The 21,360-nt window shown below is 41.0% G+C and overlaps 1 protein-coding gene across 9 annotated transcripts in view; it reads left to right on the forward strand.

Moving 5' to 3' along the window:
- The window catches only part of QKI (QKI, KH domain containing RNA binding), a 311,363-nt gene that overhangs the window by 208,266 nt on the left and 81,737 nt on the right, over positions 1–21,360 (forward strand). For all 9 annotated transcript variants that reach the window (XR_010176088.1, XR_010176089.1, XR_010176090.1 and 6 more), the window contains one exon: positions 1,924–2,067. Coding sequence is in view for 6 of the 9 variants with exons in the window: in XM_063917536.1 (XP_063773606.1) it covers positions 1,924–2,067 (144 nt within the window). In the remaining 3 variants the exon portion in view is untranslated. The remainder of the gene's footprint in view (positions 1–1,923; positions 2,068–21,360) is intronic.

Raw genomic sequence — 21,360 nt, forward strand, 5'->3', positions numbered from 1 at the left:
GCATACACCTCTGCATATGGGGGGAGGGGGGTGTCATGTTCACCACCTCCTCAGAAGTGATTGGGTGGTTAGTGGTAACACTTTTTATAGAGCAGCTTGTGTATTAGATGTAATAGACTGTTAATGAACATGTAATTGAGCTTTTGATGTTTGTCTTCTGTCAAATCCCAGGAGATTTAATTGACACCAAACAATCTTGTGTTATTATCCAAGCCTCATGGGGCCTTTATTTAAATGACGTTTTAGTGTAGCATTCATTCTCGTAACTTTCCAATTGTCAGATTAGGGAAATTCCCCCCCTTCTGCTTTAAGAACATTTATTTGTAAGAAAGTAGTAACTACATTCCTCATTTTGTTCTGGCCGCATCTTTCATTGACATCTCAGTCATTGGAAGGTCAAATGCCCAAAAGTAATATGAACTTCACAGAACGTGACATTGTGAAATTGGCAGTTACTTAATTCACTGTTGTACTGAAATGTGTTGACTTTTCCCCTTTTAACATAGTGTTCACTGTTATTTTACTGCTATTAAAAACATGAACGGAGTCTAATATTGGAGAAATATTGCATATATAGTTCCATTGCATGAAAAATGTGTGGAGGAGATGCTTTAATGATACTGGAAATGTTATGTTGACAAGCTGAGTAAGCAAACTTGTACAACAAATGTCTTTTGGCAGATGCTTTTGTAGAAGATTAAACTGTTCACATTGTGAATCCGCACTCCAGCTCTTGAATTAAAAAAACATAACGGCAAAAATAACACAACACTTTATTTTTTGGCACATCAAAAAATATATACTTTTTCAATTATTCTTTTAAAATGTGTTTAAGTTAAATAACACAATTATTATTTGTTCAATGTTCGAAACCTATTGTCTTTTTTGGGATACTAACTTATGTTTCTGTGGAGAAATTGGACTATATGTGGAGATACAAATAATAGTCAATGATGGGATTCTCTTAAGATGAACAGACATTTGGAATAAAAAATATTGAGCATGATTCAAGCTTTACCGATCAATAGTGACCATACAGCCCAATCGTTTCAGATCAAATAAACCATGTTTTGTTTAGCTGAAAGCTGCCTTGTATCGCTGTACAGCTGGGGAGGTGATGGCTGAAACAGGCTCTCTAGTGGAATCTACAAAGTATACTTACCTATACAACATATGTGCTTTCTATTTAATTTAAATAAACATAAAAATATGTTGAATTACTGTCCGATAATCTAGTTGGCAGCCCTTGTTTACCCAGATGAAAATGAGTGAACAGAGACACGTGATAACCCATAACAGGCTTTATTCTATATTGGTGTAACTTCTATGTTACCGTTCTGTTTTGTTGAAGTATTTTCGCATTCACATTACATTATCACTTGTATATTAGCACTTTAATGGCTCTTCAAGATCTCCAGCTTTCCTTATGTCTTTCAAGTGCTCATTGAGGCTCTTATTGATGCAGAGTGTGATTGTGTAATATTGAATGTCTGGGGTTTTATTATTATTATTCTAATTGGTATATTTACCTTTCTGTGTTCGCACTCACTGTAGATAAATTCCTGTAGTAATCACACATAAGTTCTCTCTCTGGTCTTCACACAATGATGTCAGTAGTGGTTTTGTTATCCATTGCGTCAGAATCTTGTATTTAAGATTTCTTCTACATATCTTTGCAGTTACTTTTTCAGTCTCATCATTTTGTGGTGAGGCTTAATGTAGATAGTATATTGTCTGGAAGATTAGCTGCTCTGTAGTAGTGTAAAGATTTAGCAGCCAATGCAAAGCAGTGGCTTTCTGATTTGTATAAGATGATTTAGGTTTGGGATAAACTCCATATTTTAGTTTAATATTTAAAACCACAGGTATGTGAAACACCCATAAATCCGCTCTCATATTTACATTATTTTTCCTTGCTTGTAGGAGGAACAAAATCGAGGTAAACCAAACTGGGAACACCTGAATGAAGACCTCCATGTTCTGATCACTGTGGAAGATGCTCAGAATAGAGCAGAAATGAAGCTGAGAAGAGCAGTGGAGGAAGTGAAAAAGTTACTGGTTCCAGCAGTAAGTTAATCATTTTAGAGTAAATTGTCTAGTGGCAGTGATCATATACACGGTGGCTTTTAGCACCAAGAAAGCAGTCCAGATCTGGCCTACTTACAGTATACAAATGGACAAATCTTTAGCATTTGAACACTGTCTCTGGATAAATCTGACCTATTAATGGACAGGCAGACCGATGAAATTGACCAGTATTTGGGCTCCTTAAGTTATACTGTGACATGCTTTACAAGTTGCCACTAAGCTACTGTATCATCCATGTGCTACTGATAAAGTGCTGAATATCTATATAGTATTGTTAATTTGGGAATATTATTGAATCCTTTAATTTGTTACTCTGACCCCCGTAATGTTGTTCCAGCCTGTCTAAGTTTATGATTCTGTAAGATAACTGCTGTACTACTGTAGTGCAAAGGTCATTTAGTGTGGTTAGTCGCTATATCCCTGTCTGTGGGAGACTGTACATTCCTGCAGCCTTTACAAACTTAAGACCCTTTAAACAGCAATGTGAAGAATAGTGTAGAAATTCCAATGGCCCTAAAGCAAGCCGTTAAAGTAATGCTACATTTTTGAAGCAGCATGTTCAGGTTCAGTGGATATATATCAGCTAACAGGAGCTTCAGGTGATGCTTTTTCCAGCAGTGTGGTGTAAAATGTCTCATGGGCCCCAGGCCTATCAAGCAATTCTGTGTAACGTTTATGTAAGAAGTTTTGTCTTCTAAAACTGTACACTTGGCACTATCATTTAGCTGGGATTCTTAAGTGTTTGTCTTTCAGTCTCTACCAGTTAGACCAGCTACTTCTAATTTTTGTTTAATTATGCATAAGAAAAGCGGAAAAGAATATGGGTGCGGTTTATCTGGGATAATACCATCTGGTGTTTAAGTTGTATTTCCTATAATTGCTGCAACATTGAAGACGTGCTTTTGTGTATACCGCAAAACTGCCCCAGTTTATATTGTAGGGTACATTATGGTACAGACTAACACTCTTATTAAAGCTCTGAGGGGCTGATATATCAATGAGTTTTATCATACAGTATGCAAAACTTGTTGCATATGATAAATCTCACTCCATACAAACAGCTCCTAACTGTCATGTTTGAAAAATGACAGTTGGGAGCTGATTGCCTGGAGCACCATTTACATACCCAATGAATGTGATCATTCACAACGAGTTTTATCTCTCGTTGATAAATGGGTCTCTTACAAATGTAAAAAGTGTATGTAACGCTGCACTCTAAGATAGCTGTACAATTTATTTTATCTCGCCTCTTTTAAATGACCGGTTGGGGTACTGTATAAGTGGTTGGAGCAATAAGAAGCCTTAATCTCTGTGACATTACACAGGATGCAGTTTATGTTGGTCCTGCTCACACCTTCATTTGAAAGATCACACTGCCCCAGCTGATGGCTGAACAGATGACCTCAATAATCATGTCCTGTGTGGGGTGAATTTGTAACCCTGACTTGGGTTTTGGTCTCTGAAATAGCATAACCTAACTGTATCATTGAAAGGGTTAACTTTTTTTTTTAAGACTTCTAACAAATAAGAATGAAACTGCTTCTACTTTTATGGAGAAAGTATGTAGACGTTTTAAATGACACACATTTTCATTCCGACATGTATTCAATCTCACAGGTTCTAATGCTATACTTTGTCCATAAGCCTAAGGACGGTGACATCTGCTAAATTGTTTTTTCTTTTCAGCTTTTCTTTTTCAGAGTGTGAGAAAGAAAGGCAATTTCTTTTTCTAGCCCAGCAATATAGACATGACACTGTGGTATTTCAGCGATAGTAGAAATGTGAAATTAGAGCTCACACACCTACAGATTAATGTATCAACACAACGAGATTGAGCTGCTTCTTTGGAAGCTGAAAGAGTATTCTTTGAAGAGATTTAAGCTACAAAAATATCAAGGATAATAGCATAGTATTTTCAATGCCTGTATAGAAATTCTGTTAACTATTCATAGTGCTCTGCTTCATAGCTACATCATACGTGAATGATATTTAATCAAGCAATAAAACTGTACAGGCAATTTACATAACCCATAATATACTGTATATAGTATTCTTTATTTTTAGCAGTGATTTAAATTCACGGAAACCTATTTTATGTCCTAGTAAACGTATTATTCGATAAACATCTTTAATCACTTAACTCTAGGCTCACCCATTGTGGACATGCACGACTTTATTTGTTACTTTTTCGGGAACTTTGTAGATTCCACCCTATGGGGACCAGTCACGTGTTGATGTACCACAGAAAATAAGAATTTACTTACCGATAATTCTATTTCTCGGAGTCCGTAGTGGATGCTGGGGTTCCTGAAAGGACCATGGGGAATAGCGGCTCCGCAGGAGACAGGGCACAAAAAAGTAAAGCTTTACTAGGTCAGGTGGTGTGCACTGGCTCCTCCCCCTATGACCCTCCTCCAGACTCCAGTTAGGTACTGTGCCCGGACGAGCATACACAATAAGGGAGGCATTTTGAATCCCGGGTAAGACTCATACCAGCCACACCAATCACACCGTACAACTTGTGATCTAAACCCAGTTAACAGTATGACAACAGAAAGGGCCTCTTAAAGATGGCTCCTTAACAATAACCCGAATTAGTTAACAATAACTATGTACAAGTATTGCAGACAATCCGCACTTGGGATGGGCGCCCAGCATCCACTACGGACTCCGAGAAATAGAATTATCGGTAAGTAAATTCTTATTTTCTCTATCGTCCTAAGTGGATGCTGGGGTTCCTGAAAGGACCATGGGGATTATACCAAAGCTCCCAAACGGGCGGGAGAGTGCGGATGACTCTGCAGCACCGAAAGAGAGAACTCCAGGTCCTCCTTTGCCAGGGTATCAAATTTGTAAAATTTTACAAACGTGTTCTCCCCCGACCACGTAGCTGCTCGGCAGAGTTGTAATGCCGAGACCCCTCGGGCAGCCGCCCAAGATGAGCCCACCTTCCTTGTGGAGTGGGCTTTTACAGTTTTAGGCTGTGGCAGGCCTGCCACAGAATGTGCAAGTTGAATTGTGTTACAAATCCAACGAGCAATCGACTGCTTAGAAGCAGGTGCGCCCAACTTGTTGGGTGCATACAATATAAACAGCGAGTCAGATTTTCTGACTCCAGCCGTCCTTGCAATGTATATTTTTAAGGCTCTGACAACGTCCAACAACTTGGAGTCCTCCAAGTCGCTAGTGGCCGCAGGCACCACAATAGGTTGGTTCAGATGAAATGCTGATACCACTTTAGGGAGAAAATGCGGACGAGTCCGCAGTTCTGCCCTATCCGAATGGAAGATTAGATAAGGACTTTTATAAGATAAAGCCGCCAATTCAGATACTCTCCTGGCAGAGGCCAGGGCTAGTAACATAGTCACTTTCAATGTGAGATATTTCAAATCCACCTTTTTCAATGGTTCAAACCAATGGGATTTGAGGAAATCTAAAACTACATTTAGATCCCACGGTGCCACCGGAGGCCCCACAGGAGGCTGTATATGCAGTACTCCCTTGACAAAAGTCTGGACCTCAGGGACAGAGGCCAATTCTTTTTGGAAGAATATTGACAGGGCCGAAATTTGAACCTTAATGGATCCCAATTTGAGACCCATAGATAATCCTGATTGCAGGAAATGTAGGAAACGACCCAGTTGGAATTCCTCCGTCGGAACCCTCCGATCCTCGCACCACGCTACATATTTTCGCCAAATGCGGTGATAATGTTTCACGGTGACTTCCTTCCGTGCCTTAATCAAGGTAGGAATGACTTCTTCTGGAATGCCTTTCCCTTTTAGGATCTGGCGTTCAACCGCCATGCCGTCAAACGCAGCCGCGGTAAGTCTTGAAAAAGACAGGGACCCTGCTGTAGCAGGTCCCTTCTCAGAGGTAGAGGCCACGGTTCGTCCGTGAGCATCTCTTGAAGTTCCGGATACCAAGTCCTTCTCGGCCAATCCGGAACCACTAGTATTGTTCTTACTCTTCTTTGCCGTATGATCTTCAATACCTTTGGTATGAGCGGCAGAGGAGGAAACACATACACTGACTGGTACACCCAAGGAGTTACCAGTGCGTCCACAGCTATTGCCTGTGGATCTCTTGACCTGGCGCAATATTTGTCCAGTTTCTTGTGGAGGCGAGACGCCATCATGTCTACAATTGGTCTTTCCCAACGGTCTATTAACATGTTGAAGACTTCTGGATGTAGACCCCACTCTCCCGGATGAAGATCGTGTCTGCTGAGGAAGTCTGCTTCCCAGTTGTCCACGCCCGGGATGAACACTGCTGACAGTGCTATCACGTGATTCTCCGCCCAGCGAAGAATCTTGGCAGCTTCTGCCATTGCACTCCTGCTTCTTGTGCCGCCCTGCCTGTTTACATGGGCGACCGCCGTGATGTTGTCCGACTGAATCAACACCGGCTTTCCTTGCAGGAGAAGTTCCGCCTGGCTTAGAGCATTGTAGATTGCTCTTAGTTCCAGAATGTTTATGTGAAGAGACTTTTCCAGACTCGTCCATACTCCCTGGAAGTTTCTTCCTTGTGTGACTGCTCCCCAGCCTCTCAGGCTGGCGTCCGTGGTCACCAGGATCCAATCCTGAATGCCGAATCTGCGGCCTTCTAATAGGTGAGCCTTCTGCAACCACCACAGAAGTGACACCCTTGTCTTTGGTGACAGGGTTATTCGCAGGTGCATCTGCAGATGCGACCCTGACCATTTGTCCAACAGATCCCTTTGGAATATTCTTGCATGGAATCTGCCGAATGGAATTGCTTCGTAAGAAGCCACCATTTTTCCCAGGACTCTTGTGCATTGATGTACTGACACTTTTCCTGGTTTTAGGAGGTTCCTGACCAGATCGGATAACTCCTTGGCTTTTCCCTCTGGAAGGAAAACCTTTTTCTGAACCGTGTCCAGAATCATTCCTAGGAACAGCAGACGAGTTGTCGGGATTAAATGGGATTTTGGAATATTCAGAATCCACCCGTGTTGTCTTAGCACCTCTTGAGATAGTGCTAAAGCTGTCTCCAGCTGTTCTCTGGACCTTGCCCTTATTAGGAGATCGTCCAAGTATGGGATAACTAATACGCCTTTTCTTCGAAGAAGAATCATCATCTCGGCCATTACCTTGGTAAAGACCCGAGGCGCCGTGGACAATCCGAACGGCAGCGTCTGAAACTGATAGTGACAGTTTTGAACAATGAACCTGAGGTACCCCTGGTGTGCGGGGTAAATCGGAACGTGTAGATACGCATCCTTGATGTCCAAGGATACCATAAAGTCCCCTTCTTCCAGGTTCGCTATCACTGCTCTGAGTGACTCCATCTTGAACTTGAACTTTTTTATGTAGAGGTTCAAGGACTTCAGATTTAGAATAGGCCTTACCGAGCCATCCGGCTTCGGTACCACAAATAGAGTGGAATAATACCCCTTTCCTTGTTGTAATAGGGGTACTTTGACTATCACCTGCTGAGCGTACAGCTTGTGAATGGCTTCCAACACCCTCTCCCTTTCGGAAGAGACGGTTGGTAAGGCAGACTTCAGGAAACGATGAGGAGGATCCGTCTCTAATTCCAACCTGTACCCCTGAGATATTATCTGCAGGATCCAGGGGTCTACCTGCGAGTGAGCCCACTGCGCGCTGTAATTTTTGAGACGGCCCCCCACTGTCCCCGAGTCCGCTTGAGAGGCCCCAGCGTCATGCTGAGGTTTTTGCAGGAGCCGGGGAGGGCTTCTGTTCCTGGGAAGGAGCTGCCTGTTGGTGTCTCTTCCCTCTTCCTCTGCCTCGTGGCAGGTACGACAAGCCCTTTGCTCTCTTATTTTTGTAGGAGCGAAAAGGCTGCGGTTGAAAGGTCGGTGCCTTTCTCTGTTGGGGAGTGACTTGAGGTAAAAAAGTGGATTTCCCGGCAGTAGCCGTGGCCACCAAGTCTGATAGACCAACTCCAAATAACTCCTCCCCTTTATACGGCAAAACCTCCATGTGACGTTTTGAATCCGCATCGCCTGTCCACTGTCGTGTCCATAAGGCTCTTCTGGCTGAAATGGACATAGCACTCACCCGAGATGCCAGTGTGCAAATATCCCTCTGTGCATCACGCATATAGATAAATGCATCCTTTATTTGTTCTAACGACAGTAAAACATTGTCCCTATCTAGGGTATCAATATTTTCAATCAGGGATTCTGACCAAACTACTCCAGCACTGCACATCCAGGCAGTTGCTATAGCTGGTCGTAGTATAACACCTGCATGTGTGTATATATTCTTTTGAATAACTTCCATCTTTCTATCTGATGGATCCTTAAGTGCGGCCGTCTCAGGAGAGGGTAACGCCACTTGTTTGGATAAGCGTGTGAGCGCCTTGTCCACCTTAGGGGGTGTTTCCCAGCGCGCCCTAACCTCTGGCGGGAAAGGGTATAATGCCAATAACTTTTTTGAAATTATCAACTTTTTATCAGGAGCAACCCACGCTTCATCACACACGTCATTTAATTCTTCTGATTCAGGAAAAACTGTTTGTAGTTTTTTCACACCATACATAATACCCTGTTTTACGGTATCTGTAGTATCAGCTAAATGTAACGTCTCCTTCATTGCCAAAATCATATAACGTGTGGCCCTACTGGAAAATACGTTTGAATTTCTACCGTCGTCACTGGAATCAGTGCCCGTGTCTGGGTCTGTGTCGACCGACTGAGGCAAAGGGCGTTTTACAGCCCCTGACGGTGTTTGAGGCGCCTGGACAGGCATTAATTGATTGTCCGGCCGCCTCATGTCCTCAACTGACTGTTTAAGGGAAGATAAACCATCACGTAATTCCACAAATAAAGGCATCCATTCTGGTGTCGACCCCCTGGGGGGTGACATCTGCATATTTGGCAATTGCTCCGCCTCCACACCAATATCGTCCTCATACATGTCGACACCACGTACCGACACACACCGCAAACTCACAGGGAATGCTCTAATGAAGACAGGACCCACTAGCCCTTTTGGGGAGACAGAGGGAGAGTCTGCCAGCACACACCACAAAGCGCTATATATACAAGGGATATCCTTATATTAAGTGCTCCCTTATAGCTGCTTTAATATATATATATATAGCCATTAATGTGCCCCCCCTCTCTGTTTTACCCTGTTTCTGTAGTGCAGTGCAGGGGAGAGACCTGGGAGCCGTTCTGACCAGCGGAGCTGTGACAGAAAATGGCGCCGTGTGCTGAGGAGATAGGCCCCGCCCCTTTTTCGGCGGGTTCTTCTCCCGCTATTTTTCCAGTCAGGCAGGGGTTAAATATCTCCATATAGCCCCTATGGGCTATATGTGAGGTATTTTTAGCCTTGTATAAGGTTTATATTTGCCTCTCAGAGCGCCCCCCCCCAGCGCTCTGCACCCTCAGTGACTGCCCAGTGAAGTGTGCTGAGAGGAAAATGGCGCACAGCTGCAGTGCTGTGCGCTACCTTATGAAGACTGAGGAGTCTTCAGCCGCCGGTTTCCGGACCTCTTCACGCTTCAGCATCTGCAAGGGGGTCGGCGGCGCGGCTCCGGGACCGGACTCCACGGCTGGGCCTGTGTTCGATCCCTCTGGAGCTAATGGTGTCCAGTAGCCAAGCAGCAAATCCACTCTGCATGCAGGTGAGTTTACTACTTTCCCCCTAAGTCCCACGTTGCAGTGATCCTGTTGCCAGCAGGACTCACTGTAAAGAAAAAAACCTAAACTAAACTTTCTCTAAGCAGCTCTTTAGGAGAGCCACCTAGATTGCACCCTTCTCGTTCGGGCACAAAATCTAACTGGAGTCTGGAGGAGGGTCATAGGGGGAGGAGCCAGTGCACACCACCTGACCTAGTAAAGCTTTACTTTTTTGTGCCCTGTCTCCTGCGGAGCCGCTATTCCCCATGGTCCTTTCAGGAACCCCAGCATCCACTTAGGACGATAGAGAAATATACATTACTGTAGCCAAGCACAACTAATTTTTCGAAAGCACTTCTATGGACTGCGTGGAGAAATCATCTGTGCCTTTGCCTCAACCGTTCCAGGAGAGACATTGTGGCCATCGCAGAGAATCGAATCACCCTCTACAAAGTGGTTTAGAATGTTTTTTTATCTACTTAAGCGGTCGAGTCATGCAATTTCTCATGCTCTTATTCACAAAAAAATTGCAGACCATATGGGTTATTGATCAAAGCTCGGAGGTAGATAAGATTGTGAGAAAAGGTACTAGCTAATCAACTTCTACATTAAATTTTACAGGCTGTGATTGAAAAACGACAGAAGCTGTTTGGTTGGTACTTTATCACAATTTTATCTCTCTGAGCTTTGATATATACCACCCTAAGAGACTTTTAGGCGGCGATTCAATTATTTTTTTTAGGGCGCCCAAAGTAAAGGGGACCAGTGGGAGCAATTCAATTGTTGCTCTTATCAAGCACCCATTATTTCTGATGCACCCAAAAGCACCAGGTTTACCAGTGCAAAGCAGCTAAACCTGAATAAAGTCCCGGCAATGACATGTAATGTCCTGTTTGGGCGCCCAAACAGGACACTTCGCACATTTCAAATCGTCATCTTAGGAGCAGCGAACTGAAATGTGTCCCCCTGTGACTATTTGTGCTGAACGGAGCATCACTTGAATTATTCCATCGGGGGCCATCTAATGGCAGGCATAGGATATTTGAGTGTAGGCTTTTATTGCAGTGGTACTGCGTGGTAATATTCAAAAGTGGGTGATATTTACACCAACCCTGCTTTGTGCATTGACTGCTTTCTGTTTTCAGCATTACTTATGTTGATCTTTCTGTCCCTTCCTCTTCTCATGTTGAAGGGTGATTAGCAGTTGAATACTTTTCAGCTTGCTATTTACTCTAAGCTGAAACTTATGACTTTCTGTCTGAGAGACGCAGCTAGAGTAGCAGCTGAAAGTTTGGGCATATTGTGCGCCTGCCAGCAAAATATATATGTGGGAGGGAAAGCATAAATTTATACTCTGGCATTTTCTGCACTGTTGGACTGTGCTACTTTTAGACTCTGATCAGATCACTTTACTGGATTACGTGAAGTGAGGCGACTGATCATACCATTATTCATTAGGAATGTAATTAACAGCTAAGCTGCCATAGCATTATCTATAGTATGGGGGGGGTTCTTCTATTTTTGGTCTCTAACTCAAAAGGTAATTAATTTAATTCATAAGCCTTGATTTTAGTTCTCTAGCATTGTTATAATATAGGCAAGCATTGCACCTTGTATTTTTTTTTTAATTAATCACAGCAGACCAGACATGTTCCCTGTCGACTTAAATGACGTTTTCATTGTAACAGCCCATCAAACATGACATTTTTTCTTTTTACAACAATAATTATTTTAATGGACCTTCAAATATAATTTAAAGTTTCAATACCACCTACTGAAAGCATGTAGTGCACCCCACAACCCTCCTTCTCCCTTCTTCATTTTCTAGCCAGAGCCTCCATAGTTTGTTGCAAGTTTGCAGTGTTCTGTTTTCTTTAATTGTGATCTAAAAGGATATCTTAATTGATTTAGCTGACATGGTCTTTATACACAATATATCATGTGAATAAGCCACATGTTCAAAATGAGAGGCTGCATGTAGAATTTAAGACTTGGGATCCATTATCACGTTAGCTTGCTACATATGGTTTGATATGATAAGAGATTATGTGGTAGTAGGGTTTTGTCTTACACAGGCAGTCCCAGGGAGGAATCTGCCAGTAAAACATACGAACTTTGGTGACAATGTGAGACGTGTGTTCCCAGAAGAGTTCTAAAACTTCCAATTATTATCTATTGCTTAGATTTATACCTGTTGTGACAAAACAGTACTCTCCGTGCCCTAAAAAGATATTTAGAGCATAAAGACATATTGTAATTTGATGTAAAAAAAAAAATAAAAAAAAAATTGGGACATAGATTAAATCATTAGTTGTATCTTCAGTGGTTGTCCAGATACTTTTTTTTCTCCCACTTGGTGACCACTTCATTAATTTAAAAAAATATCTAATCAGCCATTCACGGTGACAACTTAATGAATGAACGAATACAGACAAGATGTTCAGTTGTTCAGACAAGAATGCGGAAGAAGTGTGATGACTTTGGCCGGGGAATGAGTGCTTTTGTGGCAGATGGGGTAGTGGGGTGTGTATTTCAGAAACTATTCGTCATCTGGGATTTTCATGTTTCAAGAATTTACAGAGAATGTGTTGCAAAACAAAATACATCCAGTGAATGTCCATTCTGTGGATGAAAAAAAAACTAGGGTTAGAGAAGAATGGTTAAGGCTGTACGAGTCTGGCCAGACCAGTTTATAGGAGAGCAACAGTAAATAGGATGACTCTGCACTATAGCAATGGTGTGCAGAAGAGCATCTCTGACCATAAAGTATGTCGAAGTTTGACCCAAATTGGCTACAGCAGTAGAAGACCACACCAGCTTCAGCTTCTGCTAGACACAGGAACCTGGTGATACAGTGTGCATAAGTCTCTCCAAAGCTGGACATTTGAAGATGGGTCAAACATTGCCTCTTGTGATGCATATGTTTCTGCTCGACATGCAGATGATAGGATTAGAATTTTCCATTCACATGAATCCATGGGTACATCCTGCCTTGTGTCAACAGTTTTTAGCCTTATAATGTTAGGGATGTCTCTAAGAATAAATTACTGGCAATTCAATAGCTGTGTGTTCGATTAGCATGGTTTTTACTGCAGGTGAAAAACCCACATCCATAAACTTTTTGCTATTTTATCAGAAAATGTGTGTGTTATGCAAGTCTCAGTGAGGGCAAACATGGCTTTTACTTTGCAGCCCTTAATTAGGTCAAAAGTATGAAACACATCTTTAAGGTAAAAATGTTGCAGAAAATCTGGTACACTTCTCCCATGAATAATCATTCACTTGGCATTTAAACAAGTTGGCCAATAATATGTCATGTTTCAGGTGATTTTCTGTAAAAAGCTAAAGTATTCCATTATGTGGGAAGCTTATTTTGGGCTGTTGTATAGATGGAAAACTTGAATATAGGATTTTGAAGGTTCTCCCCCCCAAACTTGCATTCAATGAAAAGATTGCAGACTTTTTTTTTCAGTACCCACACATAATCTAAAGCCTTCAATTGTAAGAAACACTTGTTTCCTATCATTCTTTTATGGTTAACAACAAAATTAGTAAGTCAGACATTTGGCACCTTTCAAGAACATCAGATACTTTTTGCCTATGGCCACTAATACCCTTCTACTGTATACTGTTGTACGTTGTCACTTATTGGTGTTCAGGGTGATTTAGGTTGCACTGTAGAATGAACACGTTGTTTCTGCAATAAGCATTTTCTAATAGAATAGCTTGAGTCATGGGAGCGCAAAATAGTCCACAAATTGAAGGTTACGTTGACGTGGTCAAATTTCTGCTTAATGTGGCTAATTAAACTGGCTCTTAAGCCACTTAATACTAGCTGAGCATAATTTAAATTCCACTGCCTTCCTGAGTATTGTTGCGGACTACTTGCACACAGTCTACCCATAACGCGCCTTGTCATAAAGCACACGTCCTCTTAAGCTGATACAGTAAACATGATAGTGAGTTCAATGTGCTCCAATGGCCTCCATAATCACTACAGTCCTATGGAGCACCTTTGGGCAATAATAGAACAGAGGAGTCCGAGCAGGAATGTGCAGCCGACAAATCTGCTGCAGCTGCATGATGCCATCATGTCAACATGGGCTAAACTCTCTAAGGAATGATTCTAGCTTCCAGCCTTATCGGCTCTGCTAAGAATTCAGGCTGGGATCAATAGTGGGTCCTGTCCAGTATTTGAAAGGGGTACATAATAAAGTGGCCACGGATGTGTTTGTAATTATAAATGATGCATGCAGAAAGGAGGGCACTCGGCAATATGCAGGAAAAGGTACAGGAGTAACCTGTCGACATTACTACTCAGACTCAGAACTATGAAATATTTTTCAGTGTATTATTTATTAGCCATAAAACAAAATGTAAATTAACAAACTTTTTTTTACTGGCAGACCTAGAGCACCTTGCGTCCTGCTGGAGAAAAAGCACTATATAAATATATTTATTATTATTTGTTACTTGTAAGTAGTGGTTCTTTGTATTGGTTAATGGTAAAGTATTTCTTGTGATATGTAGGATATTAATAGGGCTGCCTCAACTCTAATTATTTCTATGCCTAAGTATAAGTGACCCTCCCCCTTTTACCCCCACCCCAGCTACATGAGGGGAGTTGAAATATGCAGAAAATGCCATTCCTGGAGGCTAGGCTGCTACCAGACCACAGCACTATTTTGTAGGGTTTCCTCCTTTCAGTGAGCAGGCATGTGGGAAAAGGGCGTGGGTTGCCTGAATTAAAACCGGATACGTCTGCATTCGTTTTCAAAAGGAAATGCACTGTCTGATATATTTTGGTATGTAGTTTATCTATATGTATATTTTAGATCCACTAAAACATGTATCTGTCTAATTATAATTTGTGACATTTGTTGCTGAATTTTTTCCCCCCGTGACATTTGCAAAATGACAGTGATAAAAATGTGCCTGAAAAATCATTCAGAGTGGGAAGTTAAATAAATCGCTGGTCCTTTCCAATGTGATCACAGTGCACCTGACACTGAAGATGGGGGTTTCCATGCCAAAGCACTTAAAGCAAGAGTATGGAAAATGGCCACTTAACTTCCAATTTTGTTCTTAAAAGTAGAGATGAGCGGATTCGGTTTTACTCGGTTTTACTCGGTTCTCAAAACCGAATCTTATTGGCTCACGGATGTCACGTGTTTTGGATAGCCAATAAGATTCGGTTTTGAGAACCGAGTAAAACCGAGTAAAACCGAATCCGCTCATCTCTACTTAAAAGGCATTCTACTAAAGATGCACCACATTTTCATCCCCATAACACAGCGTGATAAGGCAGAGGTGCATCAGCATCACAGCAGGAGAGAACTCTTGATTTATAGGACAGGCTTATTTTGACCTTGGCTTATCTTTGCTTTTTGTTTTGTTCATTTTCCTGTATTCTGGCTACAGTGCATTTTAAAATCTACAGTAAGTATGTTTGCATCACTTTCTGGACTTCATTGTCTTCCATGACATTAAATGAGCATGACCACTCAAAATAAAATAGTTGTGTTACTTGATCATTTAGGAGGGTATTTATCAAAGCTTGGAAAGAGATAAAATTGTGAGAGAAAAAGTACCAACCAATCTGCTCCAAACTGCCATTTTTCAAACACAGCCTGTAACATGTAAATTATGAGCTGATCAGTTAGTACGTTATCTCACACTTTTATCTTTCTCCAAGCTTTGATAAATAGCCCCCTTAATGCATTAAATTGGATTTAAATAGTTCTGCCAATGTAGTATATTCCATTAATGCACCAAGGAAAAGGCCTCTGTGAACAACTAAAGTAAAGCCAGAAATATTTTGTGTTTCGGAGCTTTACGTCTTTTGGAATATTTGCTTACTGTAATGACATCTTGCGACCTAAGTGTAAACATGAAATGTATTTGTTCTTTTACACTTTATACACAGCCTTCTATACAATATTTTGAATAAGTTTGTACATGAAGCGAAGTCTGTGTTGTGATCTCAGTTTAGCCATACTGGTTGGTAGAGAGTTGGTGGCTTGTGTTTATCAAGAGGTGAACGCATATGTAGCCATGATCTATTGATTGCCAAGACTATACCATTTTATTTTGGATTAACGCTTCATCATAAGCTGGAACCTTTATAGAATCTATTGCAAACAAGTTCCCGGATCCACAGTAGTGCAGTTTTTAGAATGCAGGCTATCAACTTGGGCCTGCTGGAGAGCAGCCAATCTTTTGCCTTGAACGATTTGTACCTGATAGACCAGTTACTAAATTTACTAGCAGGTGGTGGCTTAATATTTCATTTAAACACATATACACTGGAATATTCAATTAGCCGCAGGGGCTAATTGCAGTGGTCGAACCGATTCAGCTATCAGGGATTATCCCACGCATGAATCCCTGATGTTTGACTGAACCTTACAGCTTCATAAGCTGTGAGAAAACTGCAAAATTGGGTGTTCATGCGCAGGGAAAACCCATTGATTCTACAGTTTATGCGGAATCAGTGGGTTTCAACTGAATAGCCTTTTTGCGAGGATTTTAGCAGGCAATTAGCCATGGGACTAATTGAATATGCCCGACTATATGTTGAATTTTGTTTTAAAACTTGTAAGTTTTGTTCAATTTACAACTAAAAAGGCTTAAACCAGTGCTCAGTTATTTTTAATCTTGGTGAATTAGATGCATAACTGGCAGTCACTATAACATTTTGCCAGTGTCTCAGTTCTGTAAACTGAAGATTGTAAAACCAGTTAAGAGATTAGGATATGTTTCCAACACATGCAGTTTGCGGTGTTCAAGCCCTATGAATGTGATATTTCCAGAACAGCTCTTGCATGACAACACGTATACAGCTGTCTGACCTACCCTCTAGAAAAATGTCTTCGACTGTTCTGTTTTCACTCGGCTTTGATTGTTAGATGTGTTCACTCATAAATATATTTGACCTTGAGGGTGATGTGTCCAATTGTTAGACATTTAAAAATATCAATACAGTGTTACTGTGCTGTATACAAGCCAAAGGAAAAAAAAAAAAAAAAAAAATATATATATATATATTTGTATTCTTGAATATTATCCCCTCCATACATACATACATACATACATACATACATACATACATACATACATACATACATACATACATACATACACGTGAATAATAATGGCTACGAACCAGAATGTGATTTACCTACAGAATATCTTTACTCACTTTTAGAGGGACTATCGTAGGCAGTCTCAGTCAAACAATACAGAAAAAAAATGTTTTTACTTAAGTTAGTATAAATTGTCCATTTATTACTAAATATTGTATATTGAGCTTTGTTTGATTTCCATTATATTGATATATAATTAATGGAACATTTTCCCATTCGTTGTAATTGGCAGTGTCTGTGTTTTCTGTACCCATTTAAATGCATTGTCTGTTGAAATAAATTTAGTTATCCCCCTGGTTATGTAGGAAACTCCATCTGTCTGCAACTAGTGAGATGATTTTTGGAGAGTTTTGATGGTTTTTCTATTTATTTTATTTATTTATTTTTTTGTAGCTAAATCTTTACTAGAGCCTTCATGCTCTATACTCTCCAGTGCATAAATTATGATTTACGTCATTGTGCAGTATATGGCCTCTGCGACAGGTTTTAAAACAAGGACATTTAGATCATGATTTTTCCTTTAGTAGTTTAGGCCAAATGCCGTGTAAATTGTGAATAAATAATTAGAAGATTTGATCAATAATGACTAATAGTATATGGGCCTAATTCAGAGTTGATCACCTCAGCAAATTTGTTAGCAGTTGGGCAAAACCATGGTGGTCATTCCGAGTTGATCGCTCACTAGCCGTTTTTAGCAGCCGTGCAAACGCATAGTCGCCGTCCACGGGGGAGTGTATTTTTGCTTTGCAGGAGTGCGAATGCCTGTGCAGCAGAGCGCCTGCAAACACATTTTGTGCAAAACAAGACCAGCCCTGTAGTTACTTATCCTGTGCGATGATTGCTGCGACGAGTGACACGGTAATGACGTCATATACCCGCCCAGCAAACGCCTGGTCATGCCTGCGTTTTTCCAAACACTCCCAGAAAACGGTCAGTTGACACCTATAAACGCCCTCTTTCTGTCAATCTCCTTGCGTTCAGCTGTGCGATTGTAATCGTCGCTAGAACCAGTGCAAAACCACAAAGGACTTCGTACCTGAACGACGCGCGTGCGCATTGCAGTGCACGCGCAGATTAGCCTTTTTTTCTCCACTGATCGCTACGCAGCAAACGGCAGTTAGCAATCAACTCGGAATGACCCCCAATGTGCACTGCAGGGGGGACAGATGTAACATGTGCAGAGAGTTAGATTTGGGTGGGGTGTGTTCAAACTGAATCTAAATTGCAGTGTAAAAATAAAGCAGCCAGTATTTACCCAGCACAGAAACAAAATAACCCACCCAAATCTAATTCTCTGTACATGTTATATCTGCCCCGCCTGCAGTGCACATGGTTTTGCCCAACTGCTAACAAGTTTGCTGCTGCGATCAACTCCAATTTACCCCCTATGTTCCCTTAGCCAAGGTGACTCTGCTGCGTATTCTCAGGCAGCTCTTTGCTTTCTAATACCCAGATTACTTCCTGTTCATTTAAACCAAACCAGATTCAACATCTACTCAGCAAGTGTCACCTGCTTTGAAGATGTAATGAATTACTAGGTGATCTGAAACGTAAGGGTAGAAGGTACAGAATTAGAATTGAACCCTTACCTTACAAGGTAAGGGTACAAGGTACAGAATTTTGTTGAGGGGGTATCCCATCACCCATTTTAATAGATGTACTTTACAGCTGTAAGCCTGCAATGATGATTGCTGACACATTGAATTTGCCTTGCATGTCAGCAGTATGAGTAAGCATGAAAAGGAGATTTATAGATGAAATTGATTTTTGACCCTACATTTGTTGCTGATGCCTTGACATATATATATAGAACATTATTCAATTTAACACTGATTAATTTTGTAAGCTGCACATTTTAGCTGATGAAAATCAGAATTTAACATCAAGCGTTTTTTCAGAAACTTCTGTGAAATATAGCCTGATTATCAGATTTAGGCTCATACTCATGGTAAGTGTTAATGCTTTATCCCATATGGCTTTGGAGTTCTGTGCAGCTGATAAGCCTGGCAGCGTAGCAGAAAATGTAAGACCCAATCACTCACCCTCTGAGGGCCTTATTCAAATTGTCAAGAGTGGTCAAGTGACGTGAAATCAACTGTTTCTGAAATTTTAAAATAAAAGACCTTTGGCGATTTAATCCTGAATCAAAGATCCGCTTCCTTCCCATACAGTAATAAACTTTGCAGATATCTGCTTGGCCCTGTTTGTTGTGTATGGTGTTGCAGCTTCAGGAGTCTAGCATGTAGCCTTATCCTGCATCTTTCCCAGCAGCAGGAGATAAGTAAAGTTGGCCCTTCTTTCACCTATACTTTTCTGGTCTTAAATTGTGCTTGGCTAAACTTCGTTTAATGGGCTGTTCAACATGCGGCCCTCCAGCTGATGTGGAACTACACATGCCATCATGCCCTGCTACAGTTTTGCCATTAGGTCATGCGGATACTGTTGTAGGACATGCTTGGATGTGTGGTTCCACACAGTTGGAGTATAAGCATGTTGAATACCTTTGCTGTCTCTTATGTCTTAAATGATTCAAAACCATGAAAGTGCTTTAAGGGGGAAGCTAAACTGCAGGCGAATGTGAAAAGTTTTCATGGGTGTTAACTTACTGCAAATATTGCCCGTTATTTTACTTAACGTCTGTATGCGGGTGTAAACTTATAGTGCAATCCAATTAGAAAATGTTTAAGTGTCTCACCAGATATTTCTTGCTGGTTTTTCACATGTTAAGTAAATCTGCCTGTACACCAAAAAAGACAAACGAATATTGGATAACAGTATATAGATGTCTGTTAGTGGCCAGAATAATAGTATTTGTAACATAGTAGCTGAGGTTGAAAAAGACTAGTAGTCCATCGAGTTCAACCTGAATTACATTGCTTTCCCTGTTCTACTTAGGTTAAAAGGCTATATCCTCGTATATCTTTTTCCATTAGGAATTGGTCTAACCCATTTTTAAACGCATTGACGGAGTCCGCCATTACAACCTTCTCTGGCAGTGTATTCCATATTCGTATTGCCATTACAGTGAAGAATCCCTACCTGCGCTGAGTACGAAATTTCCTCTCCTCAAGCCTTAGCGCAGTGGTTCTCAAACTGTGTGCCGTGGCATCCTGGGGTTCCTCAGGACACTTGCAGGAGTGCCATGGATTGGTGGTCCAGGACCAATTCAAATGATTTATGGTCAATGTAATAGGCAAAACCAGTGCTGGTGGCTGTCGGTCATAAGATCTGTGGACAAACTGAAACAAATTATGTCCCTCACCACTCAATAGACCCTAAGGATGACCTGGTAAACACAATTGCTTAATTTAATATTTCTATCCACATTTCTCAATATGAAACTTTTAGCCTAGGGGTGCCTTGGAAAAAATTGTGATGCTCTAGGGCGCCGTGATTCAAATAAGTTTGAGAACCTCTGCCTTTGTGAGTGTCTGCGCGTTGTGTAGAGGTCTCTTAGTGAACAAATCACATGATAGCTCCTCAAAATGCCCCTTAATATATTTGTAAATATTAATTATATCTCCTCTTAGTTGTCTCATTTCTAGTGTAAACCTATCTAATCTAGAAAGCCTCTCCTCATAGTCCAGTGTCTCCAACCCTTTAATCAGTTTGGTAGCTCGTCTCTGAACCTTTTCAAGTTCTAATGTCTCTTGTATAGTGTGGTGCCCAGAACTGTACACAATACTCAAGATGCAGCCGTACCAACGATTTATACAGTGGCAGGATTACGCTCTCATCCCTTGTCTCAATTCCCCTTTTTTAGTGCATGCTAACACCTTATTTGCCTTTGTTGCTGCACTTTGATATTGTATGTTGCCGCTAAATCTACTATTAATAAACACCCCCAAATCCTTTTATAATAGTTTCCCCTAATTTTTCCCCATTTAATTGGTAGGTGGCATGTTTATTCTTAGCCCCAAAGTTTTTTGGGAGGTTTAAATTGTATCAAATGCCTGTATTATATTTTTCTAAATCAACAGTGAAAAAATTGATAGAAAGCAAGCGTTTTTCTGCAAAATAAATGTTCGACTTAAATTAGGGCGTGGACCCACCAACCTAGTGGGAATAACCGGTGTTGGTCAGGATCCCGGCAGCCAGTGTATTAACTGCATCCCAATGTGATTACTTTATCCAAAAATAAGCAAAACTTTGAAGATGCTGGAGTTGTGAAAAAGGGAACATTGAATTCTTTCTTAGAAGATTGTAATCTCACTAGAGTTATTTCCACAATTATTTAAAACTTTGTCTTGCTGTGCTTTTGGTGGTCACACTAATTCAGTCAATTGTGTGCAAAAGATTAGAGCATGCATTTGAAGTTTCACCTTCAAGATCTTTTGGGATTCATTTTAAGTGCTATAACAAAAAATAGAATGCAGCAAACAAAAATGTATTCATAGTCAATGCCAGCTACTCACTGGTGTTACAAATCATGCTTTTGTTAGTGTTTTTTTACTAGTATACTGTGTATTAGTGGCACCAGTGCTGGATTTCCCTCTAGGCATGTAACAAGGCCAG

This window comes from Pseudophryne corroboree, chromosome 4, assembly GCF_028390025.1.
Source record: "Pseudophryne corroboree isolate aPseCor3 chromosome 4, aPseCor3.hap2, whole genome shotgun sequence".
Lineage (NCBI taxonomy): Eukaryota > Metazoa > Chordata > Amphibia > Anura > Myobatrachidae > Pseudophryne > Pseudophryne corroboree.